This window comes from Tubulanus polymorphus, chromosome 2, assembly GCF_964204645.1.
Source record: "Tubulanus polymorphus chromosome 2, tnTubPoly1.2, whole genome shotgun sequence".
In the NCBI taxonomy this organism is placed as follows: Eukaryota; Metazoa; Nemertea; class Palaeonemertea; order Tubulaniformes; family Tubulanidae; genus Tubulanus; species Tubulanus polymorphus.
In genome coordinates, this window is record NC_134026.1 from 31,781,946 (window position 1) to 31,809,589 (window position 27,644).

Here is a 27,644-nt window from a genome sequence, read left to right on the forward strand (position 1 = left end):
ATGATGAGTGGATAAGAAACCCCGTGACTAGGTACTGGGATAACAGTAATATTCGCGTGATAATTAGGGCGCGATCGATCCCGGGTCGCAGCGGGCACGGCCCAGCCCTCCCTGGATGGGTAGCCGACTCTCATCCGGGCGTCGTTTTTCTATTTTGATGGCATAAGTTTGGAAGACCTGCTCAAACTTTAAACTGCGCTATTTATTTAGTTATTCCCGCTAAACCACCACCCAGGTGATTCTACTATGGGACGTCTCCGACGAGCCCCACCCCTGGGGTCATTGAACTGTAATTGTGGGCGCCTCCAAAGGACTAAATCACCGGGTTCTAGGATGCCGCCGGCTCACTGAACTCAGGGCGCCTCCGATGAGCTAAGTTAAAGATAAATGCGACTGTAACCATTCTTTGGTTTCTAATGACAACTCGACCTGTTTATGAGTACCCTTACATAACCGTCTTAAATGTATGAGCCAATCAGGAATCAGTATAGCCATTCCGGCGATCGCGAACCCCCCTCCGAAATAGAACGATACAGAATAATCCCGTGTGACGTCATACAACCAACCTACAAATATAAGATACATCGAAAAAACGCTATTAGTGAGATAGAGATTCATCGATCTGTCACCGCAGAAAAATAGCTTTATTTATTAAATCAATATGGCAACCAGGCAGTCATATATACTAACCGGCTATTGGGGCTCCGATCGTGTATCCAATACCTCCAGTAAACTGCGAATAACTGAACGCCATCTGAATAAACTCTTCACCTAATAATTCTACAAATACAACTTGTAACAAACATCCGTATCCCGAGAGAGTGAATCCTAGAGCCGAACAGAGAATGATCGCTTGTATGAATCCGGAACAAACAGGAGCGATAGCAATTATACCCGTTAATAATCCACATACAACATAAATACTATAAGTATCAATCGACGGCTGATGAACCAAAATTGAGATCAAAATTCGACTGATTAAATTACAAATACCTAAAGCTGTTATAGTGAATCTGGATTGTTGAACGGTGAGATTCATTACAGCTCGAAATCCGGCAACGATGTGAATATAAGTGACTGATACAGCCATATAAAACAGTAGAGTATGAATTAACATCATTACAAAAAATCGGTTCCGAAATAATTCCGTTTGTACAACATTTCCTAATGTTTTATCACCACAGTTACGCGGTATCATCGAGTTTATCCGTTCCTTCCGCAGCTCCCCCTGTCGCAAAGATTGCGCACTAGAAATCAATTCCGTTTCATTAATCTCAGTAGAATTGGTCGGTTCGTTTAGAAGTTTCTTCTCGCCGCGACTCGAACTGCCCCAAGTTTTATAGACGAGTGAAATTGGAACTACGTTTAAAGATAAACCTCCTAAAATGAGGACACATCCGCGCCATCCGAACGAGTTTAATAGTGAGTTCATGATAACCGGGTAGATGAACGTACCGATACTGGTTCCTGCTGTTACTATACCGTTAGCTATAGCGCGTCTGCTCTTAAACCGAGTCACTATATACGACAATACAGGAGTCACGTGTACAGCCATACACGCGCCTGAAAATATGTAGAACATTTCATTTAAACGAATGCCCCCTAGCGGAGTTATTGTAACGAACGACCCCTAGTGATTTCATTAAAACGAGCGCCCGCCAGTAGAATTCATTGAAATGAGCGCCCCCTAACGGAGTTCATTGAAGAGAGCGCCCCCAAGTGGAATATATTAAAACGGACGCCCCCAAGTGGAATTAGTTGTTAAGAGTTATCCCTAGTGGAGTTAGTAGTTAAGTTGTATTAGGAGCGCCCCCTAGTGAAATGAATAGATAATTACCGGCTAGAACCCAGAAGACCAGGATGACGTAGATGTTGGGAGCCAATGAAGATGCAGCGATAGACAAACCACAGGTTAAACTCGATATAACAGCGACAAGTCGGAGACCAAACCTCCTCACCAGCATACTGGCTACAGGAGCTGTAAAAACACATCAATCACCAATCAGAGACCTGTAGTACCCCCGAACATCCACGTGTAGTACCCCCGAACATCCACGTGTAGTACCCCCGAACATCCACGTGTAGTACCCCCGAACATCCACGTGTAGTACCCCCGAACATCCACGTGTAATACCCCCGAACATCCACGTGTAGTACCCCCGAACATCCACGTGTAGTACCCCCGAACATCCACGTGTAGTACCCCCGAACATCCACGTGTAGTACCCCCGAACATCCACGTGTAGTACCCCCGAACATCCACGTGTAGTACCCCCGAACATCCACGTGTAGTACCCCCGAACATCCACGTGTAGTACCCCCGAACATCCACGTGTAGTACCCCCGAACATCCACGTGTAGTACCCCCGAACTTCCACGTGTAGTACCCCCGAACATCCACGTGTAGTACCCCCGAACATCCACGTGTAGGACCCCCGAACATCCACGTGTAGTACCCCCGAACATCCACGTGTAGTACCCCCCGAACATCCACGTGTAGTACCCCCCGAACATCCACGTGTAGTACCCCCGAACATCCACGTGTAGTACCCCCGAACATCCACGTGTAGTACCCCCGAACACCCACGTGTAGTACCCCCGAACATCCACGTGTAGTACCCCCCGAACATCCACGTGTAGTACCCCCGAACACCCACGTGTAGTACCCCCGAACATCCACGTGTAGTACCCCCGAACACCCACGTGTAGGACCCCCGAACATCCACGTGTAGGACCCCTATCACTTGTCCTGAAAACAGTGACTCACTGAAATCCTTATAACCTATTTCAACACATATATATGTATATACTAAAAGGCAAATATAAATCCTTATTGATTGTGTAAGCCATATTACTTTTTAGCGGTACTCATGTACAGTCAAACAAACCCTCTATCAGCCAGACGGAAAAAATGGTTTTATTTTATTGTATTATCTTGTTTCTATAGGTCCATTACATGCAATATAAATATGTATTTGCAATAGACTGAACCTATTCAATTCCTTTCCCTATTTTATATTTACAAAAGACAATAAAACCTACAAACACTACCACGGGTAGTCCGCGCTTTTATTTCTATAGCTTTTATTTGATTGTTTTGTTCACCCCCTCGCCCCCCTCGCCCCCCCTTGCCCCCCTCCTCCCACCGGGTGTCAAGCTATGTTAGATAACATCCACTTAGTTTACGTATATATGTTGTAAACATAAAAGTGAATGTTTTAATTATTCCTGTCTTGGAAATATCAAACGAGAAATTGATGAAACCCCCTCCTCCCCCTTCCCACCTCCCCTTCCCACCTCATTCGATATACCCACATCCAAACGAGACATTATTGCCATTATTGCTTATCTTGAATACCGTTAAGATGACGTTACCATGGCAACTGAACTGGTAAATGAAAGGGATGTGGTGAGAGTATTGACTTACAGAAACATAAAGCGACCCCAACAACAGCGGTACCAATCCAAGACGTTAAACCTCCGCCTTTACCGAAATAATCCATCCATTCAGCGATCAGAATTCCGCTATTATAACATAATCCGTATAGAAATAACATATCTAAACCAGCGGCCAGTATCAGTGCTACAGATTCGAGTGGACCCGGTTCCACAGTGGACGACTCATCCATTGTCTGTCTGTCTGTCTGTCTGTCCGTCCGTCCGTCCGTCTGTCTGTCTGTGTGCGCTGTCAGTGGCTGTCTAACTGACTGGTGCGTGCGTGTGTGGTACGTAGTGCGTTGTGCGTGGTGCGTGGTGCACGGTGCCGTACCATCAATTCTATATCTCTCTCTCTCAAAAAATCGATTTCCTCTGCTCTCTTCTATTCAATTAGCTCTTTCCGTCTCTCCCTCTCTCTCCCTCTCTCCCTCTCTCTCTCCCTCTCCCTCTCTCTCCCTCTCTCCCTCTTCTCTCTCCCTCTCTCTCCCTCTCTCCCTCTCTCTCCCTCTCTCCCTCTCTCCCTCTCTCTCTGTGATATTTGAATACCTGGACCCCGCCGCGTAGCAGTTGCTCACAAGTTGGTTACAGTTGAACCAGTTGTACAGTTACAATACACGATGTCAACTATTCAACCACTGGTCAACTATTCAAACCACTGGTCAACTATTCAACCACTGGTCAACTATTCAAACCACTGTTCACTGGTCAAGTTGACAACTCTTCCCGACTTTAGAGCAACTGCAGCCCCTGAACCGTTCACTAGCGGAACATCGTTACGAATCTTTCGGGCTAAAGTGATTAACGGGTCTCGTATAATTGAAATGTTGATTGATATCGAGATTCGATATGTGGTACTGGTTTCCCACTTGGTAGTGCCGTCTTTGGAATGTTTTACCATCAAAACTGAACATAACAAAATATTACTAACTTAGCACCGCGGCGAGGGGTTCAGTAGACACTGTCTGTGGGGGGGCGTAGTTAGGGGGGTATATCAGTAGACACTGTCTGTGGGGGGGGGGGGCCTATATCAGTAGTTGCGCGGAAACCGATGCAAACAAATCCACTCAGACAGAAATTAAAACAACACAAATTGAGCTGGTGACGTCACATGATGCTGTATTGATTTGAAGCATTATAAAATATTTCTCTTTTTTAAATAGCACAATCTAGTAATAGATAATAGAGAGTAATAGGAATGTAATTAAACAATTAGCAGTTATATACCATGGTTTAAAATCACCATTCATAGCGTTATCTAATCCTGAACCATGGTTCTAGTACCGCATACAGTAGATTAAACCATGGTTGTGCACAAGGAACGACTAACCAGCAGTCGTAAGACTCAGCAATTTAGTTTTTAACCATAATTCTTACATTTATCACTTATTTTGTTACAAACGTTTAATAAAATAAAAACAACAATAAAAACAACAACGATAATAATAATAATTATATTTAATAGTGTTTATAATGATAATTATAATTATAATTAATAAAGTAACAATGATAATAATAATGATGTTAATATTACAACATTTTTTACAACAATTGATCATATGGAAGGTATATATATCACATTATTATAATTATCACTTGACAATATCGATTTCATAACGGATTAAAACATTGATTATTTCAGCTATTTGTTTGTAATCACTACATAAATATAATAAATTGATTATAGGAGGCAGCACTATCGGTTTAAAACCCGTGTAAATTCTACAGCAGTTTTTACACTAAATACGTAGTTTGTGCTTAAGTCGTTTTAATCGTCCGGGTTTGGGCGAGTCAGCGCCCTCTGGTGTGTCCGCTGAGAACAATATCTGATCGTCACTATCAGTAGTAGCTGCGGTAAGTGAGCTCGTGGGACTGATATCAAAAGATTGATATTTTACTGCCGTTGTTTGCAATTCTAGAAATATATAATAACAATTTCCTTCTCAGTAAAAATTCAGCTTATTAATTTCCAGATAAGGGTATTGTTTATGAGTTATTCCCATATAAGGGTATTGTTTATGAGTTATTCCCATATAAGGCTATTGTCTGAGTTATTCCCATATAAGGGTATTGTCTATGAGTTATTCCCATATAAGGGTATTGTTTATGAGTTATTCCCATATAAGGCTATTGTCTGAGTTATTCCCATATAAGGCTATTGTCTATGAGTTATTCCCATATAAGGGTATTGTCTATGAGTTATTCCCATATAAGGGTATTGTCTATGAGTTATTCCCATATAAGGGTATTGTCTATGAGTTATTCCCATATAAGGCTATTGTCTATGAGTTATTCCCATATAAGGGTATTGTCTATGAGTTATTCCCATATAAGGGTATTGTCTATGAGTTATTCCCATATAAGGGTATTGTCTATGAGTTATTCCCATATAAGGGTATTGTTTATGAGTTATTCCCATATAAGGGTATTGTCTATGAGTTATTCCCATATAAGGGTAATGTTTATGAGTTATTCCCATATAAGGGTATTGTCTATGAGTTATCCTCATATAAGGCTATTGTCTATGAGTTATTCCCATATAAGGGTATTGTCTATGAGTTATTCCCATATAAGGGTATTGTCTATGAGTTATTCCCAGATAAGGGTATTGTCTATGAGTTATTCCCATATAAGGGTATTGTCTATGAGTTATTCCCATATAAGGGTATTGTCTATGAGTTATTCCCATATAAGGGTATTGTTTATGAGTTATTCCCATATAAGGGTATTGTCTATGAGTTATTCCCATATAAGGGTATTGTTTATGAGTTATTCCCATATAAGGGTATTGTCTATGAGTTATTCCCATATAAGGGTATTGTTTATGAGTTATTCCCATATAAGGGTATTGTCTATGAGTTATTCCCATATAAGGCTATTGTCTATGAGTTATTCCCATATAAGGGTATTGTCTATGAGTTATTCCCATATAAGGGTATTGTTTATGAGTTATTCCCATATAAGGGTATTGTCTATGAGTTATTCCCATATAAGGGTATTGTCTATGAGTTATTTCCATATAAGGGTATCGTCTGCTATACCTGTTTTTTCTTCATCCTCGCTCAATGATTTCGTTTTTCCTACTAATGATTTCACACGAATTACTTTCTCCAGTTTTTCTCGGAATGAATGGTCACTAGCCCCAGCACCAGCCCCAGCACCAGCACCAGCACCAGCACCACCAGTACCTGCAGCAGTACCACCAGCAGTAGCTGACGATTTCTGAGATCCAGGTCGAGTTTTTCTCCGCTGAAATACGAGAAATTCGTGAGATTATATTGTACTGTTTGTGGCAAGTGAGGAAACGCTAGGTGCGCTAGTAGTCACACGCTATATGTTATATATCTAAATACACCTTAAATAAGCGATATTTCGGTTTCAAGTTTTAACTGATGTAAGAGGACGCCACCTAGTGACAGAGGGAGTAATTACGCCACCTGGTGGCTGGTTGTATGTAATAAATACCAGTAATGAAGGTGATCGCTCTAATAGTATAAATTTGCCAGTAGTTTTCCAGTTACATTGAGCCTGATAAACATTCTCATCTTCTGCAAGAATTCGACGTTCAGTTTTACCGGAATTCCGTCTTTTTGACGTACCACCCGGACTTTCTACATACGAGGTAGAAACTAGTTCCTCGACTAATGTATACTTGCGCGGGTCGTTTGGTCGCCTCGCTTTCAACATCGCCTTCAATCAATAAAACAAAACACGTGATCAAACAATTGTTGTGATGAACCACGGGGTCTGTTGATACATTCACCTCTCTAGGTCACCGGGGACTAGCAGCAGGTGAAGGGGTGGAGGGGGAGGGGAGTCGGGAGGGAGGGGGGGTGTTACCTGTGTGATGATATCCTCAGCCGTACTAGACGCAGGTGCTTTAAATATAGTATACGGTTGATCAGGAGACACGTTATAAACACAAACCAGAAACATCTGATCGCCGTCACCGTCCCAGGCCGTACTATCCGAACGGATATCTTTATTTCTGATGTGTTCTTGTGTTAGAATCGTCGTCATCCAAGCTCGACTACTCGGATCCTGTAAGTGGCAATAAAACGAGCGTCAAATCATTACAAACATGAACAGAATCTCAGGAATCAGTTGCTGAAAAGTTGGTTAAAGATAAGTTCCGCTGGATAAATACCCCGTAACCCTAGTAACAATGAACTTTTAATTATCACTATGTCAACTGGTTAACTGTAACCAACTTTTCAGCAACTGCAGCGCCCCCTGGAGTTTCACTGTATAACACGTGCTTACATCAGCTTTCTGTTTCATTATAAATCTACCGCTTCCCTGCCATTTATCCTGAGCCTGTAAAACTTTCTCCGATGGAGCTAAAAGCCTCTGAGTCGTTTTATCGAGATCTTTCTTTTCCCAACCTCCGTGAACCTCTTCCACGAACACATAATCATCAGGTTTATCTTCGGTTCTTCCAACTTTATTCAACGTCTAAAATAATAAAAAAAGGTTCATTGCGACCTCCTATCAAGAAGTAGAGAGGTGAAAAAAGGAGGGATATTTGAATGACCTGTTGTATGGCCTCCATCACAGTCGTATCCTGGGTTACTTTCAATATGGCCGATTCTTCGTAACCGTGAGTTCCATAAATTCCGTGAAAAACTGTGATAAAAAACGTTCGTCGCTTCGGTTTCATCGTTAAAAATGGCGTCATCTAAAATAACAATCCGCAAGAATTACAAAAGTTCAAGGAGTCGCCACACGTGACTGGTCACCACACTGACCAGACAAATTTCCAAACGACAACATTCGCTCCTGGTCTATGGTCTAGTGGTTAGTATGCCTGGCTGGCAAGCTTGAGGTCGCTGGTTCGAGTCCAGTTATGGTCAATCTAGGGTTAGGGTTATGGGGCACCTAGGGTTAGGGTTACGGGCATCTAGGGTTAGGGTTATGGGGCACCTAGGATGAACAGTAGCCCAGCTATACGCTGCTGTTTTGGTGGAATTTCTGGCCCGGAGACCCCTCTACAAACAATTATTTTTTGAAATACGTAAGGGGCCGGGAGAGCTGTGGTTAGGGATGAATTTATTTACTCGATTCTCCCGACTGCAGGTGTCTGTAATCAGGCAGGTGCCCGCTGGAAGCATTGATAATCATCATTTTGAAATTTAGAAATACGAGAGAAATTCTAGACTTTATTAAAACCAGTTTTCAGTTTATTCAATCTCAATAATAGTGACGCTAATTTTGGGAAGTTGTCCGTGGACTGGACCCGTCCGTGTTTTAGTTAGTTAGTTACCTCTTTCCCTTCTAATTTACTGAGATCGTATTTAATTTTCGCGAGTATCGACTTCCGTTTAGGATCGTCATCCGGGGATGTTGTATGTACGATCTCTTCCTCCCAGTGAGTGTACACAAACAGTGTCGACACTTCTAACGGGTTATTACTGATCGATCGTAACCTCACGTGACGGTAACCTAGCAACGACAACAACAACAATCGAAACAGTTACAATACGGCGTCGTCTTCAACCAATCGAAAAGTCGTTTTTTTTAATTTTGAATTTACCCGGTCTCAAACAACGTAACGGTATCGTACGCTGCCCGGTCACGTGATTACTGCCGACGTCAAATACGGTCAGACGTAAAAACGCTAATTCTTGAAATAAAACCTACAACAGTAGAATTCGTTAGCGTATGAATATGAGTAGTGAGTCAGGGCTAGCGGAGGGATATGTATTTACCTGGAATGTGAATGTATCTCTCCAGATAGGATTCACCGCATTTCTAGATATTACTTTAGTTTTGTGTTTGGCGCAATCTACAGGTATCCCAGTAACCTCTAGTTCTACTACTGGACTTCCGGTATGGTTACCCTGACACACGTACTGTCCTGATATCACTTGTATGGTCAAGGTCACCGCGTGCAAACCGTCAAACTCTTTCTCCCACGGGTTGAATCGATTATACATCACGTGGTTCCGGTCCCACATGACACGTGGTTTCAAAACGTATCCGCTACTTGCGTTCTGTTCAAACATGGCCGAGTTGATTTGTATCGCGGCACCTGATGAGAAATATCAAACAAACATCTCAAAAATCTCAACCTATTATCAACAAATCTCATCATCAGCACTTTTAATCTCACCTTCAGTTTGATAATTTAAGGCGACCATTTGAATTCCGAAAGCCCAAAATATAACAGGGTTGAAATTGGACGAGTCTATTCTCATACCAGCAGGGTAGGTACGCATTAGCTGTTTAGCGGTGTGGCTGCAATTAATTAATGGAAATATTCAGAAAATCGTTTAATCACTATAATGACGTCATCATTCAATCTTACCCGATGACACCTATCGGCTGTCGTCTGCATAACTGTTTGGCTTTATTCTCATTCAGAGATGACACGTGATAACACACGGGTAAGTCGTCTAACCGCGGAGGTGAAGGTCGTTGAATTTGAATTAACTGTAACGGAAGTTCCGTTTTTTCCATTGCTGGAACAAAATATCCATCAATAAATACATCGCCCGTTAAATAATCAATAATATTAACTATATTTGAATTCGTGATACAGGGGTAGGTGTACACTTACACGGTATATTGTGGGGTGAACCAGGGGGAGGTGTTTGCAATAAACTCTTTCTAATTGTTCCTTTCTTCTGTTTCATCGTCAATGTCGGATATGACATCACTCCGATCGATAAACCTGAAACACACACACATATATATTAGCGGTAGTACTAGAGCGAGTAGATTCGAGCCCGGGGCCACCTGTCTGAGACTGACCTCTGAATTTCACAGCCTGTGTATAGACGACTAAGTCTGACAACTCTTTCGCAATTTGGCTCGTTTTTTTCTGTTTATTTTTAGGATGCGATTTTTCTTTTCCCAAAAGAAATTCATCGAATTGCCAATCAGAATCGAACTGACCCTTCGACGGACGAGCACCTGTACCACCACCACCAGCGCCACCTAATGCGTGAATTTGAAACGAATTGTTACGTGATCTACAAATAGAAAATCAAATAATTGAAAATCACGTTTTATCGGTAGGTGGAGCTGCATCTAATAGAGATAGACAGAGACCTCTGTGACGGGAAGTCTGATGACGTCACTCCTAATGATATAGGTTTACTGCGAGGGGGTGTTTCGTCATGTGACTGCGGAGAACTGCATTCTGATTGGTCGTCATCTTGTTGTCTTCTCGATGACGTCATCACCGGTAGGTCTTTCACTGTAGAAAATAATCAAATACTCAACAAATAGCAAAATATCATCGAAACATCAATATCGATATATACGAGATATATCGTTATCGCCGCTCATTACAGGATATATTAATAACAATATCGTTAAAACGAGATATATCAATCTCAATCTGAAATACTATTATTGATATATCATACCGTCTGTGACGTCATCTTCATCTTCGTCATCATCTTCATCCTCATCTTCATCGATTAAACTATTCGTTCTCAAATGATTCTGGATTAAAGATAATCCGGCGGGATTAGCGATGGATTAAACTGGTAGATTAAGAGATAGGATTATGTGTATATTTACCCTGTGTTTGAGAAGAGCTTTAGAAACATCAGTTCGAACTTTTTTATTTTTGATAAGTATTTTATATTTCAGTGAGTTCGGTGAAGGAAGTTGAGGCTCGGAATCAAAGTCGGATTCAAACAGGAAATCCGTCACTAATTTATCACCAAACACGCTCTAATTACAGAAATAAAAAAACATGTCAATTAATTCATAAACCGATGATATTTCCGTGGAATTTAAAACCGATTTATAGCGAAAATAAATTACGGTAAAAATTTGCGCCATTTTCTGTTGTTGTTGAACGGAACAATGATTTTCTAGAGACAGTATAACCGGGAACGGTGACGTCACGAAGGCACTTTTATTGATCGCTTCAACGACTGATTTAAATACGACTTTAGTAGTTAATGTATGACCGTGGTAGATTACAGGACTTCCGTCATCACCATCCCAACAATCTAACTCTACACACCGGCAACCAGTCAATAATACCTACAAAATAACGACAACCAGTCCGACTTACAATACATTATACACTCTGTGTACACATTACGCAAATTCATAGATTCAAAAGCGAATCTAAGATTTAAACATTCCGCAAGTGACGTCATACACCACACATGACGTCACAGCTGGCTACACACGTGACTTACCCGGCTGTACATTTCTACGGAGGACTCTCCTCTCAACTGATGCGCCGTAAGATACGTGTTATGCGAGGATTCGATGTAATAATGAGATAACGGATGATCCATATCCTATTAATATAGAAATACACGAGATTTAAACCCGGGACACCCGTGGCTCTACTGACACAATGACGTCACTAACCTCATCCTCCATTCTCGTCTGTTCATTAATAAACGCGTAATTATCTTTATCAATCAGAAAATTCGCAAATCCGTCAAACGATAAACAGTATTTATTCCTCATTACTGGATCCGGTTCATGACGCTACAAATCAAATTACAATCTCAAATTCTAATCCAACTCTAAAAATATCATTCATCTTATTAACAGTAATTATGAATAATTAAGGATTCGAACCCAATAACATCAGATACCTGTATGAGTCTGTAAATATCGTCTGTTGAATAAATCTCTTGTTGATAATTTTCTAGGAACTGTTTGAATTCTCGAGCAGGTAGATACCTGCTGTTAACGGTCTCCACTCCAGCGCTGTTTGTAACTATACTCGATGCTGTGATCGCGTCAAATATCTTCAATCGTTCTGTATTATGATCTAATGATGTATTCCTCGTGATTAAACCTACAATTATTGCTGACTCGTTGAGGGATTGCGCAATCAAAACGGCAGCCATTTTGAATCGTGTGAAATTTGAATAATGCATTATTTGCTAGGCAACGAACAGTTGGGTCATATTTAATGATAAATCGATAGAAACCGGAAAATCGTCGCCATATTGGAAAACGCGCGGTATATCCGGTTTGCGATATGCAATATGGCGGCTAATTGATACGTACCGGAGTCTCTAGGTCGATATTTGTATTTGATTGAACTGTTTGTTGTATATTTTCCGTCCAATTGACTTTTATTAACCGCCACCTGATCGAACAACTGCCTCAAATCTTTCCGCAATCGCAGATAAAACGATCGGAACAAATCGACAAAATCCGGAAAATCCAATCGGGAAGAGTTTATTATCGGTTTCACTGTCACGTGACCGCCGCCTGCGCCGCCGCGGCCGCCGCCGGTCACGTGATCGACACGTGACCGCTGTTGTAACGCGTAGCTGAAAGCGAGGCTGGTAGGACGCAGTGATGATGATGCTACTGATGCTGGGGTAAGTGATACGGCTGCTGCTGCTGATGCTGATGCGATGTGACTCGGTATGTTATCATACGATACAGAAACTCGAACTGACTGCGCACCGGAAGTTGTCGATTTCTCGGGCATTGACTTCTGGGAAGATGTTGAATCCTACATAGAAAGAAACAGCATTAAAATCAATAACTTATCGGAGTATCTGATAATTGATCGATTTATCGATTTATCGCTTACTCTTTGACTTTTCTTTTTCAATATTTTCGCTGTTGTATATCCGGCAAAGCTCGGAGTTCTCCGGAAAGTTCCGAGTCGTTCGTGCTCCTGATGACTGGTTCCGTTAGTTAGAGATCGATCTGGCCTGTGACGTCCACCAAATACCTACAACCAGAATCATACAACTATAGCCCGCTGTAGCATACTGCCCGCACACCTAGCCGTCCACAACCGCACACCTGTAGGTCTACAGCTCGCACACCTGTAGGTCTACAGCCGCACACCTGTCAGTCTACTGCTCGCACACCTGTCAGTCTACTGCTCGCACACCTGTCAGTCTACTGCTCGCACACCTGCAGTCACGCACATGTCAGTCTACAGCTGAAGCGTGTGCAGGTTGCAGGTTACAGGTTGCTAACTACATTCTGATGATACCTATAGTTGATATAGATGAACTTACTTTGATAGCCTCAGCAGGAGTTGGTCCGACACATCTCTCATTCTCATAATACAATTGTAAATAGACGTTCATTAACCAATAAATGCGTTTATCTGTGTGTTTCATCTGTTTGTTCATACCATACAATAAACACTTTAACCCTGTGTACCAGATTTTACTGCTATTCGTCGGTAAAACTAAATGTAACAGTTTATTTTCAGCGATGTTAGCACCATACAATATACTAATACAGTGTATTTTATGCGATAGATTCTCTAGACTGTGTCTACGACTTAAACCGGTTAAATCGATACTTTCGTTACCGCATATCACATCTTTAATCATACACAGTTCAATAAAACCTTCCTCTAAACCGTCACTGACGAAATCACCGCCGGAATATTTCACAGATAGACTACTACTCGTCTGATAATCTACATCTCCTGTCAGGTTGTACGATGGTGGACTCCCGGCTCGTAAGTTACTCCACTGGGGTTTTCCCCACGTTAAAGTCGCATTGTTACTTTCTAAACGTAAATAACAGATGGCGCTGCGGTTGTTCTCTTCCTCGAGTCTAATGACAGTCGTCCCGTGATGCATCAATTGTAGAATATGCAAATTAATATGAGATAGTTTCGGGGAGATTAGAGTGACACGTGGGTCTTTATAAAGCGGTTCTATTGGCTGATATGTATCCAGAGTTAAATCGTAATCACTATCCGTATCTATATCCCGACACGGTTCCGTTCCACCAATCAAATCATCCAATCTATAAATCAAATTTGCATACAACATTCAATCGATTATAATGATTTGAATATACGTATATAAATCGATTTTGCATATCGCATTCAATCGATGATAGAGAATTAGCATAAATTTGAATATGTAAATATGAATAAATACCTAGTGAGATCGTCGATGTGTTTTTTAAGTAAATTGTCCGCTAGGTGGAGTGAGTGTTGTTGAAACAGCATAATATCACTGAGTATCACGTGAGCTTGTCTCATTTTATCGAGATTGATCAAACCACCGATGCCTATCCTCGTAATAAATCTATCCTCTCCTCCGTTATAGTCACTAGGGAACTACAAAAATATACACAATAAACACGTGATATATACATATACACGACTACCCGTAAACTGATGACGTCACAGAGATACTCACATCCACGGTTAGGTCCGGTTCAGATGGTAAAACTGTTATACTCGGCATTCCTTGGAAAATCTCGCGTAAATCTCGCAAAAACGCACCGAAGAACGGGACTATATTGCACTGTTTGATATCGAGAGCCCGCGTGACCGCATCGCGATAGTCTTTAGTTTGTTCGTGACCCAATAGGAGGCGTGTTAGTTGATCCATAATGGTTAAATCAACGTTTGAGATCGTCAACCAAAATGATTTTAATTTCTCTGACCTAGAAATAAAGAAAATACGATCAGGTAAATAATAGCCAATCAGCGACTCGCGTTCGGGCTCTCGACCAATCAGAAACGAGATTGATACTTACTTTAAACCGACGAGTATTTCAGTAGCCGCGTTAAAATTACCCATATTCCAACAGGCTTTAGCTAATCGTAGTATACACGATAACATGGCTTTTCTGTCGTCCTGAGTCGGTTGAGTTATGAGTACGTGAGTTATCCAACAGCTTACCTTGAAAACAATACAGTTTATCATTATCATCATCATCATCGACATTAGTCTACGCTAGATGGCGCTGTAAACAAACCTCTTTGAATCGTTGGACCAGATCGTGAATAGTTGAACGCCTGTGATGATGAGGTTTGACGGTAACAGTGTGATCGGTTATCGTTATTTGACGGATGTAATAAGCGGGCGAAACACTGACAAATAATTCACTCTCAACTCGAGTCAATCTTAAAGCGACCTCTTCCGGAAAGTGTAGAATCTGTTGATACGATTCCAGTTCGGCTGTATAGATCATAGCGTGGTCTACTTCCGGTTTAACATTCAGCTGTCGACGGGAATTTATATCAACTGAAACAAAACCGTAAAACGTGAGAGAGAGAGGGAGGGGAAGAGGGAGAGGGGAGGGAAAGGGAGAGGGAGAGGGAGAGGGAGAGGGAGAGGGAGAGGGAGAGGGAGAGGGAGAGGGAGAGGGAGAGGGAGAGGGAGAGGGAGAGGGAGAGGGGGAGGGAGAGGGAGAGGGAGAGGGAGAGGGAGAGGGAGAGGGGAGGCAGAGGGAGAGGCAGAGGCAGAGGGAGAGGCAGAGGGAGAGGGAGAGGGAGAGGGAGAGGGAGAGGGAGAGGGGAGGCAGAGGGAGAGGGAGAGGGAGAGGGAGAGGGAGAGGGAGAGGGAGAGGGAGAGGGAGAGGGAGAGGGAGAGGGAGAGGGAGAGGGAGAGGGAGAGGGGGAGGGAGAGGGAGAGGGAGAGGGAGAGGGAGAGGGAGAGGGAGAGGGGAGGCAGAGGGAGAGGCAGAGGCAGAGGGAGAGGCAGAGGCAGAGGGAGAGGCAGAGGGAGAGGGAGAGGGAGAGGGAGAGGGGAGGCAGAGGGAGAGGCAGAGGGAGAGGGAGAGGGAGAGGGAGAGGGGAGGCAGAGGGAGAGGGAGAGGCAGAGGGAGAGGCAGAGGGAGAGGGAGAGGGAGAGACCGGTGTCGAACCCGGGACATCAGACACTGACTCAATAGATTAGAACATGAGAGAGACAGGTATCAAACCCGGGACATCAGAAACTGTCAGCTGCAGGCGCCGCCCGGTACTTACTGAAGTCGAAACTATGATGTCTAACTGATGATTGTTGTAAATATCTTCCATCTAAATCCATTACCTCCCACAGATTACACATCAAAGATCTCAAATCCTCCATAGAATGTGTCGATAGTAATAACGGTTTAGAACCTTGGAATACTAGACTTAAAGCCTCGTTACACTTGCCCGCTCCAGCGCTCCAATCCTCCAGGTCTTTAATCGGCTGATTACGTAGTAACGTACGCGTTTTATTATCCAACAATACAATCCGTTCTTTACTGATACCCAACAATCGAGTTATCTGTAATTATTATAAAACGTGTCAGTTCACGTTGCTATAGATACTGTAGGCAGTTTTTCTACTGATTGTTGTTAATTACCTTTTTATGAGTATTTCCTTTGAGTATTTCTTTCACCGAATACAATTTACACCCGAACGACGGAAGATTTGTACAGATTTTGATATAAAGTTGTTTCAATTTAACTTCGTTATCGTAATAAGGAGTATGCCATAGTTTCTTCTGTTTCTCCTATACAAATACAAATACATGTATCCCCAAAATACAAATACATATATCACCAAATATCGTATATCATCAAATACAGATATCATGTTTATATGGTACATAGAGTTTATATGGTACATAGAGTTTATATGGGATTATATGGAATTGGATTATTATGGGATTAAATGGAATGCGATATTAGGATTATCTAACACAAACCTTAATAAGATCCCATATTTTTCTGGACTGATTAAATTCCGCCGGTAAATATTGAGTTAAATCATATTTTTTCTCTTCTTCCTCTTGATCTGAATCTTTCATACACATTAAAACACGTATAATACGACTAGTCGTGCTGCTGCTCGTGCTGCTGCTCGTGCTGCTGCTGCTCGTAATCCTGTGAGTCGATGACAGGGATTTTTTCGGTTTTTGAGTCGATCTCATCAAATCTTTTTTTCTCTGTAGATTTTCCAGTTGTATCTAGGATAGATACGGAGATAATTAACGCGACTGAGAATGATTCAGTTTTTGTCCTGTCCTCAAAACGCGATTATTTTTACCGTATCTTTTATAAGACGATCTTTTTCAAGAGTTTCATTTTGTTCATCGTCATTATTACAGTTTTCATCTTGACTTTCTGCAGCAGCTGCTGCTGCTGCTGCTGCTACTGCTGCAGCTGTTGTCTCGGGCCACGCATCATCTATATGTAAATGTATTCCTGCTAACGTAGCTGCCTCGTCTTTACTGCATGGTAATTCACCCTGTATTACCAACTGTTGTAACTGTAATAATCAGTATTACAGTATTACTTATATCAACCAGGTTGTTCCCCCCTCTCTCCCGCCATGTCGCAGTACCCCCTCCCCCTCCCCCATGTCGCAGTACCCCCCACCCCTCCCCCATGTCGCTGTATGACCCCCCAGCCCTCCCCCATGTCGCAGTACTCCCCCCCACCCCCACCCATGTCGCAGTACCCCCACCCCCACCCCACCCCTCCCCCATGTCGCTGTATGACCCCCCAGCCCTCCCCCATGTCGCAGTACTCCCCCCCACCCCCACCCATGTCGCAGTACCCCCACCCCCACCCCACCCCTCCCCCATGTCGCTGTATGACCCCCCAGCCCTCCCCCATGTCGCAGTACTCCCCCCACCCATGTCGCAGTATGACCCCCTGTAGTAGTATTGTGATGTATTATTTACTGTCTCCTATTTGAAGATATTTGAAAATACCAATTCAACTGGAGAAGCCCGGCTCCCCTCCTACCCCCCTCTCCCCACCCCGCTCTCCCTCCCTCCCCGCCCCCGCTAATGTACTACAGTAATAACCTCCTTACATGTCTGTAATCTCTTAAACCTTTACTTTATGTTTCATATTTCAAACATCTTAGTCACACAGACAACGCTAATTAATGCTTTTAATTACTTAACATTAATCAATGTCTTACGAGCTGAGAAATTAACAATTAGCGGGTTGAATTAACGCGTGAGGTTCTATGGTGTAATGGTTAGCACTTTGGACTCTGAATCCAGCGATCCGAGTTCGAATCTCGGTAGAACCTTCTATTTTTGCGCCGACCTAGGGTTAGGGTTAGCTACAAGACCTAGGGTTAGGGTTAACCGGTCAACTGTAGGTTCTATGGTGTAATGGTTAGCACTTTGGACTCTGAATCCAGCGATCCGAGTTCGAGTCTCGGTAGAACCTTCCTTTTTGTCTCAAAATGATAACAATTTTTCTAAAATACAGGCTCAAATTTTACCTTTTTGTATTGTTGATGGACCGACTGCGGACTGTCGGGGTCAAGGTCACAGTGTTTCTGCGCATCGAATTCCTGAAAATCAATAATCAATTTTAAAAAAAAACAAAAACATTTCGGTAAAAAATTATAAATGAACCCTAGAAATTCCGTTATAACGATTCTATCGTTCTTAACCCTAACACTTTCTGAAAACAAATGAATTAAAACATTTCATTCTTTACTTTTCCCAAATTCGTTATAACGCCAATTTTTTTGGACCCAAACTTTAACCGGCGTTAAGATATATATTTGTATGATGCTGGTAATCCACGTGCAGTAGCCGAGACTGGATTCCCCCTCCCCCCACTATGTTAACATTACCCCCCCCCCCCATGTTAATATACACCCCGATGTTAACATACCCCCTCCCACCGCCGCCCCCCCCCCCCCACGATGTGAACATACCTCCATTTTCAGTAATCCCCAAACAGTTTGACTCCACACTCTGTATTCCGGACCGAGGCTGGCCATACGCGATAGAAAGTCTTTCATTTCCGTTTTAATAGCCTCTAAATCCAAACTGCAAGTCTCCAGCCAACTCTCTATAATTCTCATAGCTGCTTTATGCAACGGCGGAATATCCGCTACCGGACTAGTCGGACTAGTACATATAACGTGTCTTACCGGACTAGTACCCGGATGTAACGATGTAATTGATAAATTACATTCAGATTTCTCAGAATCTATCGCAGCGGTATTGTCCTCTAGTAACGCGGTATCGCCGCCGCTATGAAGCTGCTGATTGGTCGGCAGTCCGTTATCGTTTACTAACAGGTTTTTAGTTTCAGACGAGGAAGGCGTATCTGCCTGACTGCCGCAAGGGGACGCTGCTGCGAAGTGTACCACGATATTAGAAGCGGCACTTTCCATGCTCGCTGACGTCACTTGTATATCACAAATACCATTTTCAGGAATATTATTAGTAAGAGTATTTTCGTATAAAACAGTAGGTAAAAGATGTCCGCTACAAATAGATTGAGATCGTTCATTAACCATAGTCCGTACAGGATGGTTACTGGTAGAGGTTAATACACGTATAGTCGTAGAGTCGAGCACGTGTACATTAGGTACAGAGTTAGATCGTGATAACATCGGTGAAACACTCGCCGAATCGAAATGCGGTTCCATTACAAACGTCGGCAAATTTATCAACTCTCGTTGAAACGCGAGAATATCGATTTCTCTCGCTTTATCGTCCGGCGACGGTGCCGCCACCTGTTGTAATAGTTTCACTTGCATACGTCTGGTCGCGTGTTCCAGACGAGCGCAATGTTCCGAGTTACGCCGCCTGGTGGCGTCCACGTGAGCTAACGCTAGATTGCCGTGTGATTTTGATATCCGTTTTTTAACGCTCGGCCATTTGAAAATCTTCCTCGTTTTCACTTCGTTATCGTGTATATCACTGTCGATAGGTGGCGACACAGTAGGCGGTGATAGACTATCGGCTGCGTCGTTAATAGTCGTCGATTTAAAACTGGATCTGCTGCTGTTACTATCTTTCTGTATTAACGGATCAGTAAATGTAGAAATACCGTCCTGATCACTGTCCGTCGTTACTCCTGAACTAAACTGATCCTCCATTATATGAACCCTTAAATTCGGTTTACGTCGCTTAGTAACCGACCCACTGGATACTAATTGAGCGGCGAATTCGTTCTCCTGACCGCCGCGAGGGGGACACGTTTTAGTTTCTATTTGTACCTCTGGTAGCTGTAATCCACTAGTTCCACTATTTCCACTATTCCGCGTTTTACGGCGGATCATTCCACCGAATATCTTATGGCACAATAATCTCAATATTATAACCGGATGTACGATAACCGGAAGTGTCGTAAATAATAAATCCGTCACCGAATAATTGTGCGTGAAATCTAAATAGTTGTCTAGGAAACTGTGTCGATTGTTGCCTCGTTCCGATGTCGGACTCGATGACGTCACAATAGGGAAGAAATTCCAATGTCTCGAATCCGATGAATCAGACGCGGCATCCTACAATAGATATTTAAAAAACATATACTATACTGCCCCCTAGTGGTGTATACAGATATACTGACTCCCCCTGGTGGTACATATCGAAACTAACCTCTATGAGTTGTGCGACGAGGCCCTCGAGGGAACAGGACTTCAGGTGACCCTGTTGATTCCATATTTGTATTTTACCTAAAGCCATTGACTCAATGAACACATCCTCCGGATAATGAACCTGTAATACCGGATTAGGAGTATCATCCGTAAACGCTGCAATTAAATAACACATATATTTATATTTACTAGTTAATCCGGGATTATCGTAGGCCGAGTATAAATCAATACACATACGTCTTGTATCGAATAGATCCACACGACCTCCGAGACAATGAAACGAACCCATATAAACCAGTATCCTAGCAGCGTGATATTTCACGTATCTTGCGTATTTAGTGCTGTGGTTGGTGTAGTACCACTCATCTGACGGTAGGAGGAGCTGCATTAACGCGTCTGCTATTAACGCGTCAGACAGGGCCGGTTGATATATCGGGTTCATCGCTATATTCGCTATAGCTTGCAATATTAAACATAATAAATGCTGAAAATAATCAACATAACTCTATATAAAAGTGGCCCAGTGATTATTAACCCCTTCCCGTCGAATCGCGACTTACCGGGTCATGATTCGGGTCTAAGGCTTCGACCAATGTTTTGATGTGTCCGTCGTTCACTATTTTATATTGAACATGAGATCCATGACACATGACAGTTAGTACACGAGCACTGAGTATCTGTATACAGTGATAAGTGCACGCTCTACATCTCGTACTAGGCGCGCATTTAGCACGAGTTCCCGTTATTCGATTATACATCGTGATACTGTTATGAAGCACGTTTAATATTTGTCCCGGATCGCTGTTTACCAGTTTCTCTAAAGGCGTTAAAGTCTCATCACTAAAATCGATATTCTCTTCTTCTTTAGGTTTATCCTTACCTACATCGACACTGGAACGTTTACTCTTCAGGGAATATTTCTGTTCGTGTCCGGCTCCACCGTTTGAAGGTTGTTTTATCAGTTTTTTATTGATAATATCATCGAGATCTTTATTTTTTCCCATACCCCAAACCTCATAAGTGTTATTAACGATGCACATGTCGATGATTCGATTAATAGAAGTTAAAGCTGTAAAATGTAACGATTGTTTTCCTTTCAAAAGCTCGAACGCTGTGTTTAGTAATTTAGCTAATTGTGTGAATGTATTGTGTTTATCTTCTAATGATGAACAGTCGTCTAATTCTTCTTGACAAGTCTGAAATACACGACAATATATCAGCATCAGCATCAACCTGCAACCCCTCAACCTGTAACCCCTCAACCTGCAACCCCTCAACCTGTAACCTGTAACCCCTCAACCTGTAACCCCTCAACCTGTAACCCCTCAACCTGTAACCCCTCAACCTGTAACCCCTCAACCTGTAACCCCTCAACCTGTAACCTGTAACCCCTCAACATGTAACCCCTCAACCTGTAACCCCTCAACCTGTAACCTGTAACCCCTCAACGTGTAACCCCTCAACGTGTAACCTACACTCTTGAATAGTGAATGTCTGAGGAGTAGAAGTTCCAGACTTTGGAATCGAACCCCGAATAAACAGGATAGAAGCCACTTGACCACAGGTTAATATCCGTTGGACGTCTCTGGTTCTATGGTGTAATGGTCAGCACTTTGGACTCTGAATCCAGCGATCCGAGTTCGAATCTCGGTAGAACCTTCTATTTTTTCTCCGACCTAGGGTTAGGGTTAGCTACAAGACCTAGGGTTAGGGTAAACCGGTCAACTGTAGGTTCTATGGTGTAATGGTTAGCACTTTGGACTCTGAATCCAGCGATCCGAGTTCGAGTCTCGGTAGAACCTCGTTTTTTTTTTATTTCAACGACCTCCACCCCTCCCCACCCCTCTCCTCTCCACTCCCTCTCCTCCCCCTCTCCTCCCCTCCCCTCCCCTCTCCTCCCCTCACCTCCCCCTCTCCTCCCCTCACCTCTCCTCCCCTCTCCTCCCCCTATCCTCCCCTCTCCTCCCCCTCTCCCTCGACTAGACGAAGGTCACAAATTTCCCAGTTAAGGTTAAGACTCAGTAACAACAAGAAACCTAACGAACAGTCGATCAGAATTACCTGAATAATTTTGGTAAATAGTTCATTAACGGCTTTCTCAATGACAGGATCATTGGTGTGATCGGATATTGACATTACAGATAACATACACGTCGCTAACCCATCTACGAGCGGTGGAACACATTCAGAATTCATCGCCAGTTTTATCAATACATTCAAACATCTTTCCGTCTCATCGAATCTGTTTTTATCTGTGAGAAGGAGAAACAGAGACACGATCATATTAATTATTTAACAAATATATAATTGAAGTGAATCCTCGCAACGGAAATAGTTTGTTACGTCATCATTGTCTGTCAGTCGTAGAGTTTATATGAAATGGACACGATTTTAAACCTGAATCGACCTGACGATAAACGTCGTGTATCTCGATTTTAATTCTCGAGGAATTAAATTCGTCTAAATTCTGTCTATGATAGGAGAGGAGGTTTCAAACCGGGCTCATTTTAACTATCGATTTCACACACACACACACACACACATTGTATGAGTGGTGCCCCCTGGCGATGGAGTAGTAAAGTATATCAATAATCGATCGATAAGTAGGTGCTCTGTTGTTAGATTGATTGATTGATTGATTGATTGATTGTGTATCAATAATCACTCACTTTTTACACGTGTCTGCAGCCTGTCTACATAGCGTGTGTATGCAGGCGGCACTGGTAAGCGAGGATGTTATCAGGACCTCACCACACCCTACATTGACCCCCGCCTCTTCACTCCTTCTTGTCACTCCACACCCAACTTTATTCATTGACAAACAAGCACGATTAATTCTCAACGGGGGTCATTATAAATGTGCTAGCTGTGGCAGGTGAGGCCGCTACTCTCGTGTGTTGTACTGTATATGTTTTAGTAGCGCAAGCAGCTCTGGTAAGCGAGGTTTACAGATTCTTATCACGTTCTCATTGATTTTAACGACTTCTGATGAGAAACAATTTCTAATTAACAGATGTTGAATTGTCTATTGAATCGTGCGTGCGATCAGCCCTTCCGCCCTTCCGCCCTCCGCCCTTCCGCCCCTTAATCCTTGTCATATACATTATAAATGAATGTACAGTCATAATGATCAAACCTGATTGATTATTGATCGATTGACTGTTAGATGAAATAAACAGCCGCCCCGGTGTCTGAATATAGGTGGCGCTGTAGCTTACCGTTTTGTTGAATGAAACTATTCCATGAAGCTGGTGCTGATGGGAACCGCATCACATTTAGAGCATCCAACTCCATCATACATTGTACATACACAGAGAGACACAGAGAGTATCACTGTATATCAATTATCACTTCACTACGACACGCCCCCTAGCGGCACAGATACACACAATCAGTCTCATCCTGCGTGTGAGCAACCGTAAACCTCCTAACTATCAATTATCACTTCACAACACCACGCCCCCTAGCGGAAACGCTGTATAACACTAACCTGTTTGTTGACAATCCGATGTTGAAGTTATGTCAGATTTATTTTTACACCTTGTTTCCCGGAAACTGAGCCGATTTTTTAAACTCGGTCGTTTTTGATTCGATTCCTGAAAATGAGAGTGAAATTCTGTTAACGGAGTGAACAGTTCGAGTGAGGCTCTGGCAATCGAGGCCCGTCTGTTAACGGAGTGAACAGTTCGAGTGAGGCTCTGGCAGTCGAGGCCCGTCCGTTAACGGAGTGAACAGTTCGAGTGAGGCTCTGGCAGTCGAGGCCCGTCTGTTAACGGAGTGAACAGTTCGAGTGAGGCTCTGGCAGTCAAGGCCCGTCTGTTAACGAAGTGAACAGTTCGAGTGAGGCTCTGGCAGTCGAGGCCCGTCCGTTAACGGAGTGAACAGTTCGAGTGAGGCTCTGGCAGTCGAGGCCCGTCTGTTAACGGAGTGAACAGTTCGAGTGAGGCTCTGGCAGTTGAGGCCCGTCTCTTAACGTAGTGAACAGTTCGAGTGAGGCTCTGGCAATCGAGGCCCGTCTGTTAACGGAGTGAACAGTTCGAGTGATTGAGTATCAAAGTGGTTCCTAGGGATAAATCCTCAATCTGGGTAACAACCACCATAGTAACAATGAGAAACCATGGTCATAACTGACAAATTTCAAAATGTTCCCAGGGACTATTTTTCTTCCATATTTATGAAACCCGGCCGAAAAGAATAAGGACAATCGTAAAGCGCGTAAAGCGACTGTTCTAGGTCACATACAATGATTAAGTAGTTTTTGATGAATTCTATGTGGACCAGCCTCCGCCTTAGAATCATCAACACCAGCCAGGTAAATACCGCTGCAGCCGAGCATCAGTATGGGACAAATAGTTACCATGGTAACCGTCTCCTCTCAACTGTTTTGTGTCGTTCTTCAGATCGGGAATCACGCAACACGCACAAACACGCACTATACACGCAAAATGAACGCAGTTGGCGACAATGGACCTGTGCGTCCGTAAAGTGCTTCACCCCTACACCTCCCCCTCCCCGGGGTAACTCTATCCGTCTGTCTGTCCCACTTATAGTTGTTTTACTATGAATCACTTGCGAGATCGATACATTCTGAGAAACACAGTGAATCACAATGATAGATAGATTCCTCGCTTACCGCTGCTGTAAGTGTGTCATCCTACTGTCATGGCGAATGATTTTCTTATATAATAGGTAACACTAGATAATCCGATAATCCAATAATCCAAAACTGATATTTCACTGATCCAAACATAAACAACTGATACTGCACTAATACAAATATACAAAACTGATATACTGCACTAATCCAATAATCCATAACTGATAATCCAGTGGACTCGGTGTCTTAGACGTTTATGAAGGGTAACTGGGGCACAACGTGAATGAACAGGAACGCCGTCACCAAGGCGAAACACACATTATTGTGACCTGAATAACGCTGTTACCCAGGAAACCACGACAATCAATTACACTTTTCCAACAGAATAATAAGAAACATTATATAACAGTATTTATGAATAGTTGAATTAATGCGTGGAGACAGAATCATATAGCAGCAGCAGCGGCAGCGGCAGCGGCAGCGGCAGCGGCAGCGGCAGCGGCAGCAGCAGCAGCAGCAGCAGCAGCAGCAGCAGCAGCAGCACAGCGTGTGGCAGGACTTACTTCTTAACACCGAGCTACTTAATTAACAAATAGGTAAATGGCATGGGACTTAACGAGAACACGGGCTTAGCGAGATAGTTACCGGGAGGTCACGGGCTTAGCGAGATAGTTACCGGGAGGTCACGGGCTTAGCGAGATAGTTACCGGGAGGACACGGGCTTAGCGAGATAGTTACCGTCAGGACACGGGCTTAGCGAGATAGTTACCGGCAGGACACGGGCTTAGCGAGATAGTTACCGGCAGGACACGGGCTTAGCGAGATAGTTACCGGGAGGACACGGGCTTAGCGAGATAGTTACCGGGAGGTCACGGGCTTAGCGAGATAGTTACCGGGAGGGCACGGGCTTAGCGAGATAGTTACCGGGAGGGCACGGGCTTAGCGAGATAGTTACCGGGAGGACACGGGCTTAGCGAGATAGTTACCGGGGGCTGTCTGCTTAATTATAACATGGTGAATATTCTAAGTCATGATCGCGACAAACTTCCCCCTAACAACCGGAAGTAATTACTAGACTACAATCTCAGATAAAACGGCCGTGAATGTAAGCACGTTCTGTGCTGACTCTAATTGAGTAGCTACCGACAATCCTACACTAAAAACACTGTCGACACTGACCTTGGCATCTCCACTTATGTGACAAAACTACACTGCAGGTCCTAAACAGCATGAACCACAGTGCAGGTCCTAAACAGCATGACCCACAGTGCAGGTCCTAAACAGCATGACCCACAGTGCAGGTCCTGAACTAGATGACTCACAGTGCAGGTCCTGAACTAGATGACCCACAGTGCAGGTCCTGAAGTACATGACCCACATTGCAGGTCCTGAACTAGATGACCCACAGTGCAGGTCCTGAACTACATGACCCACAGTGCAGGTCCCGAACTAGATGACCCACAGTGCAGGTCCTGAACTAAATGACCCACACTGCAGGTCCTGAAGTACATGACCCACACTGCAGGTCCTGAACTAGATGACCCACAGTGCAGGTCCTTAACTACATGACCCACAGTGGAGGTCCTGAACTAGATGACCCACAGTGCTGGTCCTGAACTAGATAACCCACAGTACAGGTCCTGAACTAGATGACCCACAGTGGAGGTCCTGAACTAGATGATCCACAGTACAGGTCCTGAACTAGATGACCCACACTGCAGGTCCTGAACTAGATGACCCACAGTGCAGGTCCTGAACTAGATGAACCACAGTGCAGGTCCTGAACTAGATGACCCACAGTACAGGTCCTGAACTAGATGACCCACAGTACAGGTCCTGAACTACATGACCCACACTGCAGATCCTGAACTACATGACCCACAGTGCTGGTCCTGAACTAGATGACCCACAGTGCAGGTCCTTAACTACATGACCCACAGTGGAGGTCCTGAACTAGATGACCCACAGTGGAGGTCCTGAACTAGATGACCCACAGTGCTGGTCCTGAACTAGATAACCCACAGTGCTGGTCCTGAACTAGATAACCCACAGTACAGGTCCTGAACTAGATGACCCACAGTGCTGGTCCTGAACTAGATGACCCACAGTGGAGGTCCTGAACTAGATGACCCACAGTGGAGGTCCTGAACTAGATGACCCACAGTGCAGGTCCTGAACTAGATAACCCACAGTGCTGGTCCTGAACTAGATAACCCACAGTACAGGTCCTGAACTAGATGACCCACAGTACAGGTCCTGAACTAGATGACCCACAGTGCTGGTCCTGAACTAGATGACCCACAGTGCTGGTCCTGAACTAGATGACCCACAGTGGAGGTCCTGAACTAGATGACCCACAGTGCAGGTCCTGAACTACAGTGCAGGTTGTGAGTATAAGAACTGTAGGTTGTAAGTGTAATGACCGATGTCTATGTGTAGCGCACTCAGTTAACGGATGACTCAGTCTTTACTGATGGAGGAACATCACAAAACAACAACAACAATAAATCTTACCTTCACGCTTCCACTCGATTCTATATAATCGTGTTGCTGTGGGTTAC

The 27,644-nt window shown here is 43.5% G+C and overlaps 2 protein-coding genes and 4 non-coding genes across 6 annotated transcripts; 4 read left to right on the plus strand and 2 right to left on the minus strand.

The window, feature by feature from the left end:
• Positions 1–372: 372 nt before the first annotated feature.
• LOC141899197 (monocarboxylate transporter 14-like) lies at positions 373–3,629 on the minus strand. Its single transcript, XM_074785360.1, has 4 exons — positions 3,428–3,629; positions 1,838–1,978; positions 691–1,563; positions 373–566 (listed from the first exon to the last, which is right to left on the minus strand). Exons 1-4 carry the CDS (start codon positions 3,627–3,629, stop codon positions 373–375), a joined length of 1,410 nt encoding a protein of 469 aa, XP_074641461.1.
• Positions 3,630–5,127: 1,498 nt separating this feature from the next.
• LOC141899199 (1-phosphatidylinositol 4,5-bisphosphate phosphodiesterase epsilon-1-like) lies at positions 5,128–27,636 on the minus strand. Its single transcript, XM_074785361.1, has 39 exons — positions 27,598–27,636; positions 23,977–24,082; positions 22,548–22,738; positions 21,047–21,682; positions 20,724–20,970; positions 20,488–20,642; positions 18,810–20,393; positions 18,366–18,437; positions 17,169–17,390; positions 16,828–17,088; positions 16,483–16,632; positions 16,118–16,403; positions 15,124–15,392; positions 14,902–15,047; positions 14,559–14,808; positions 14,295–14,476; positions 13,410–14,157; positions 12,971–13,114; positions 12,433–12,889; positions 12,012–12,217; positions 11,779–11,901; positions 11,601–11,705; positions 11,215–11,439; positions 10,966–11,121; positions 10,809–10,887; positions 10,489–10,636; positions 10,189–10,409; positions 9,995–10,108; positions 9,743–9,896; positions 9,548–9,672; positions 9,144–9,466; positions 8,969–9,071; positions 8,699–8,877; positions 7,970–8,113; positions 7,699–7,890; positions 7,276–7,476; positions 6,901–7,125; positions 6,477–6,684; positions 5,128–5,350 (listed from the first exon to the last, which is right to left on the minus strand). Exons 3-39 carry the CDS (start codon positions 22,680–22,682, stop codon positions 5,175–5,177), a joined length of 9,351 nt encoding a protein of 3,116 aa, XP_074641462.1. The 5' UTR covers positions 22,683–22,738; positions 23,977–24,082; positions 27,598–27,636; the 3' UTR covers positions 5,128–5,174.
• On the plus strand, positions 18,096–18,167 carry Trnaq-cug (transfer RNA glutamine (anticodon CUG)). Its single transcript has one exon. It is a non-coding gene; the product is annotated as a tRNA-Gln (tRNA).
• On the plus strand, positions 18,239–18,310 carry Trnaq-cug (transfer RNA glutamine (anticodon CUG)). Its single transcript has one exon. It is a non-coding gene; the product is annotated as a tRNA-Gln (tRNA).
• Positions 22,074–22,145, plus strand: Trnaq-cug (transfer RNA glutamine (anticodon CUG)). Its single transcript has one exon. It is a non-coding gene; the product is annotated as a tRNA-Gln (tRNA).
• Trnaq-cug (transfer RNA glutamine (anticodon CUG)) lies at positions 22,217–22,288 on the plus strand. Its single transcript has one exon. It is a non-coding gene; the product is annotated as a tRNA-Gln (tRNA).
• Positions 27,637–27,644: the final 8 nt, after the last annotated feature.

Coding starts and splice junctions, on each gene's coding strand:
- LOC141899197 (XM_074785360.1), bottom strand. CDS start 3,629: ATGGATGAGTCGTCCACTGTGGAACCGGGTCCACTCGAATCTGTAGCA. Junction 1,979..3,427: donor TGGGGTCGCTTTATGTTTCT/GTAAGTCAATAC, acceptor GTGTTTTTACAG/CTCCTGTAGCCAGTATGCTG. Junction 1,564..1,837: donor GGTCTTCTGGGTTCTAGCCG/GTAATTATCTAT, acceptor ACATATTTTCAG/GCGCGTGTATGGCTGTACAC.
- LOC141899199 (XM_074785361.1), bottom strand. CDS start 22,682: ATGAATTCTGAATGTGTTCCACCGCTCGTAGATGGGTTAGCGACGTGT. Junction 10,410..10,488: donor TCAGACTTCCCGTCACAGAG/GTCTCTGTCTAT, acceptor TTCTATTTGTAG/ATCACGTAACAATTCGTTTC. Junction 5,351..6,476: donor CGAGGATGAAGAAAAAACAG/GTATAGCAGACG, acceptor ATATATTTCTAG/AATTGCAAACAACGGCAGTA.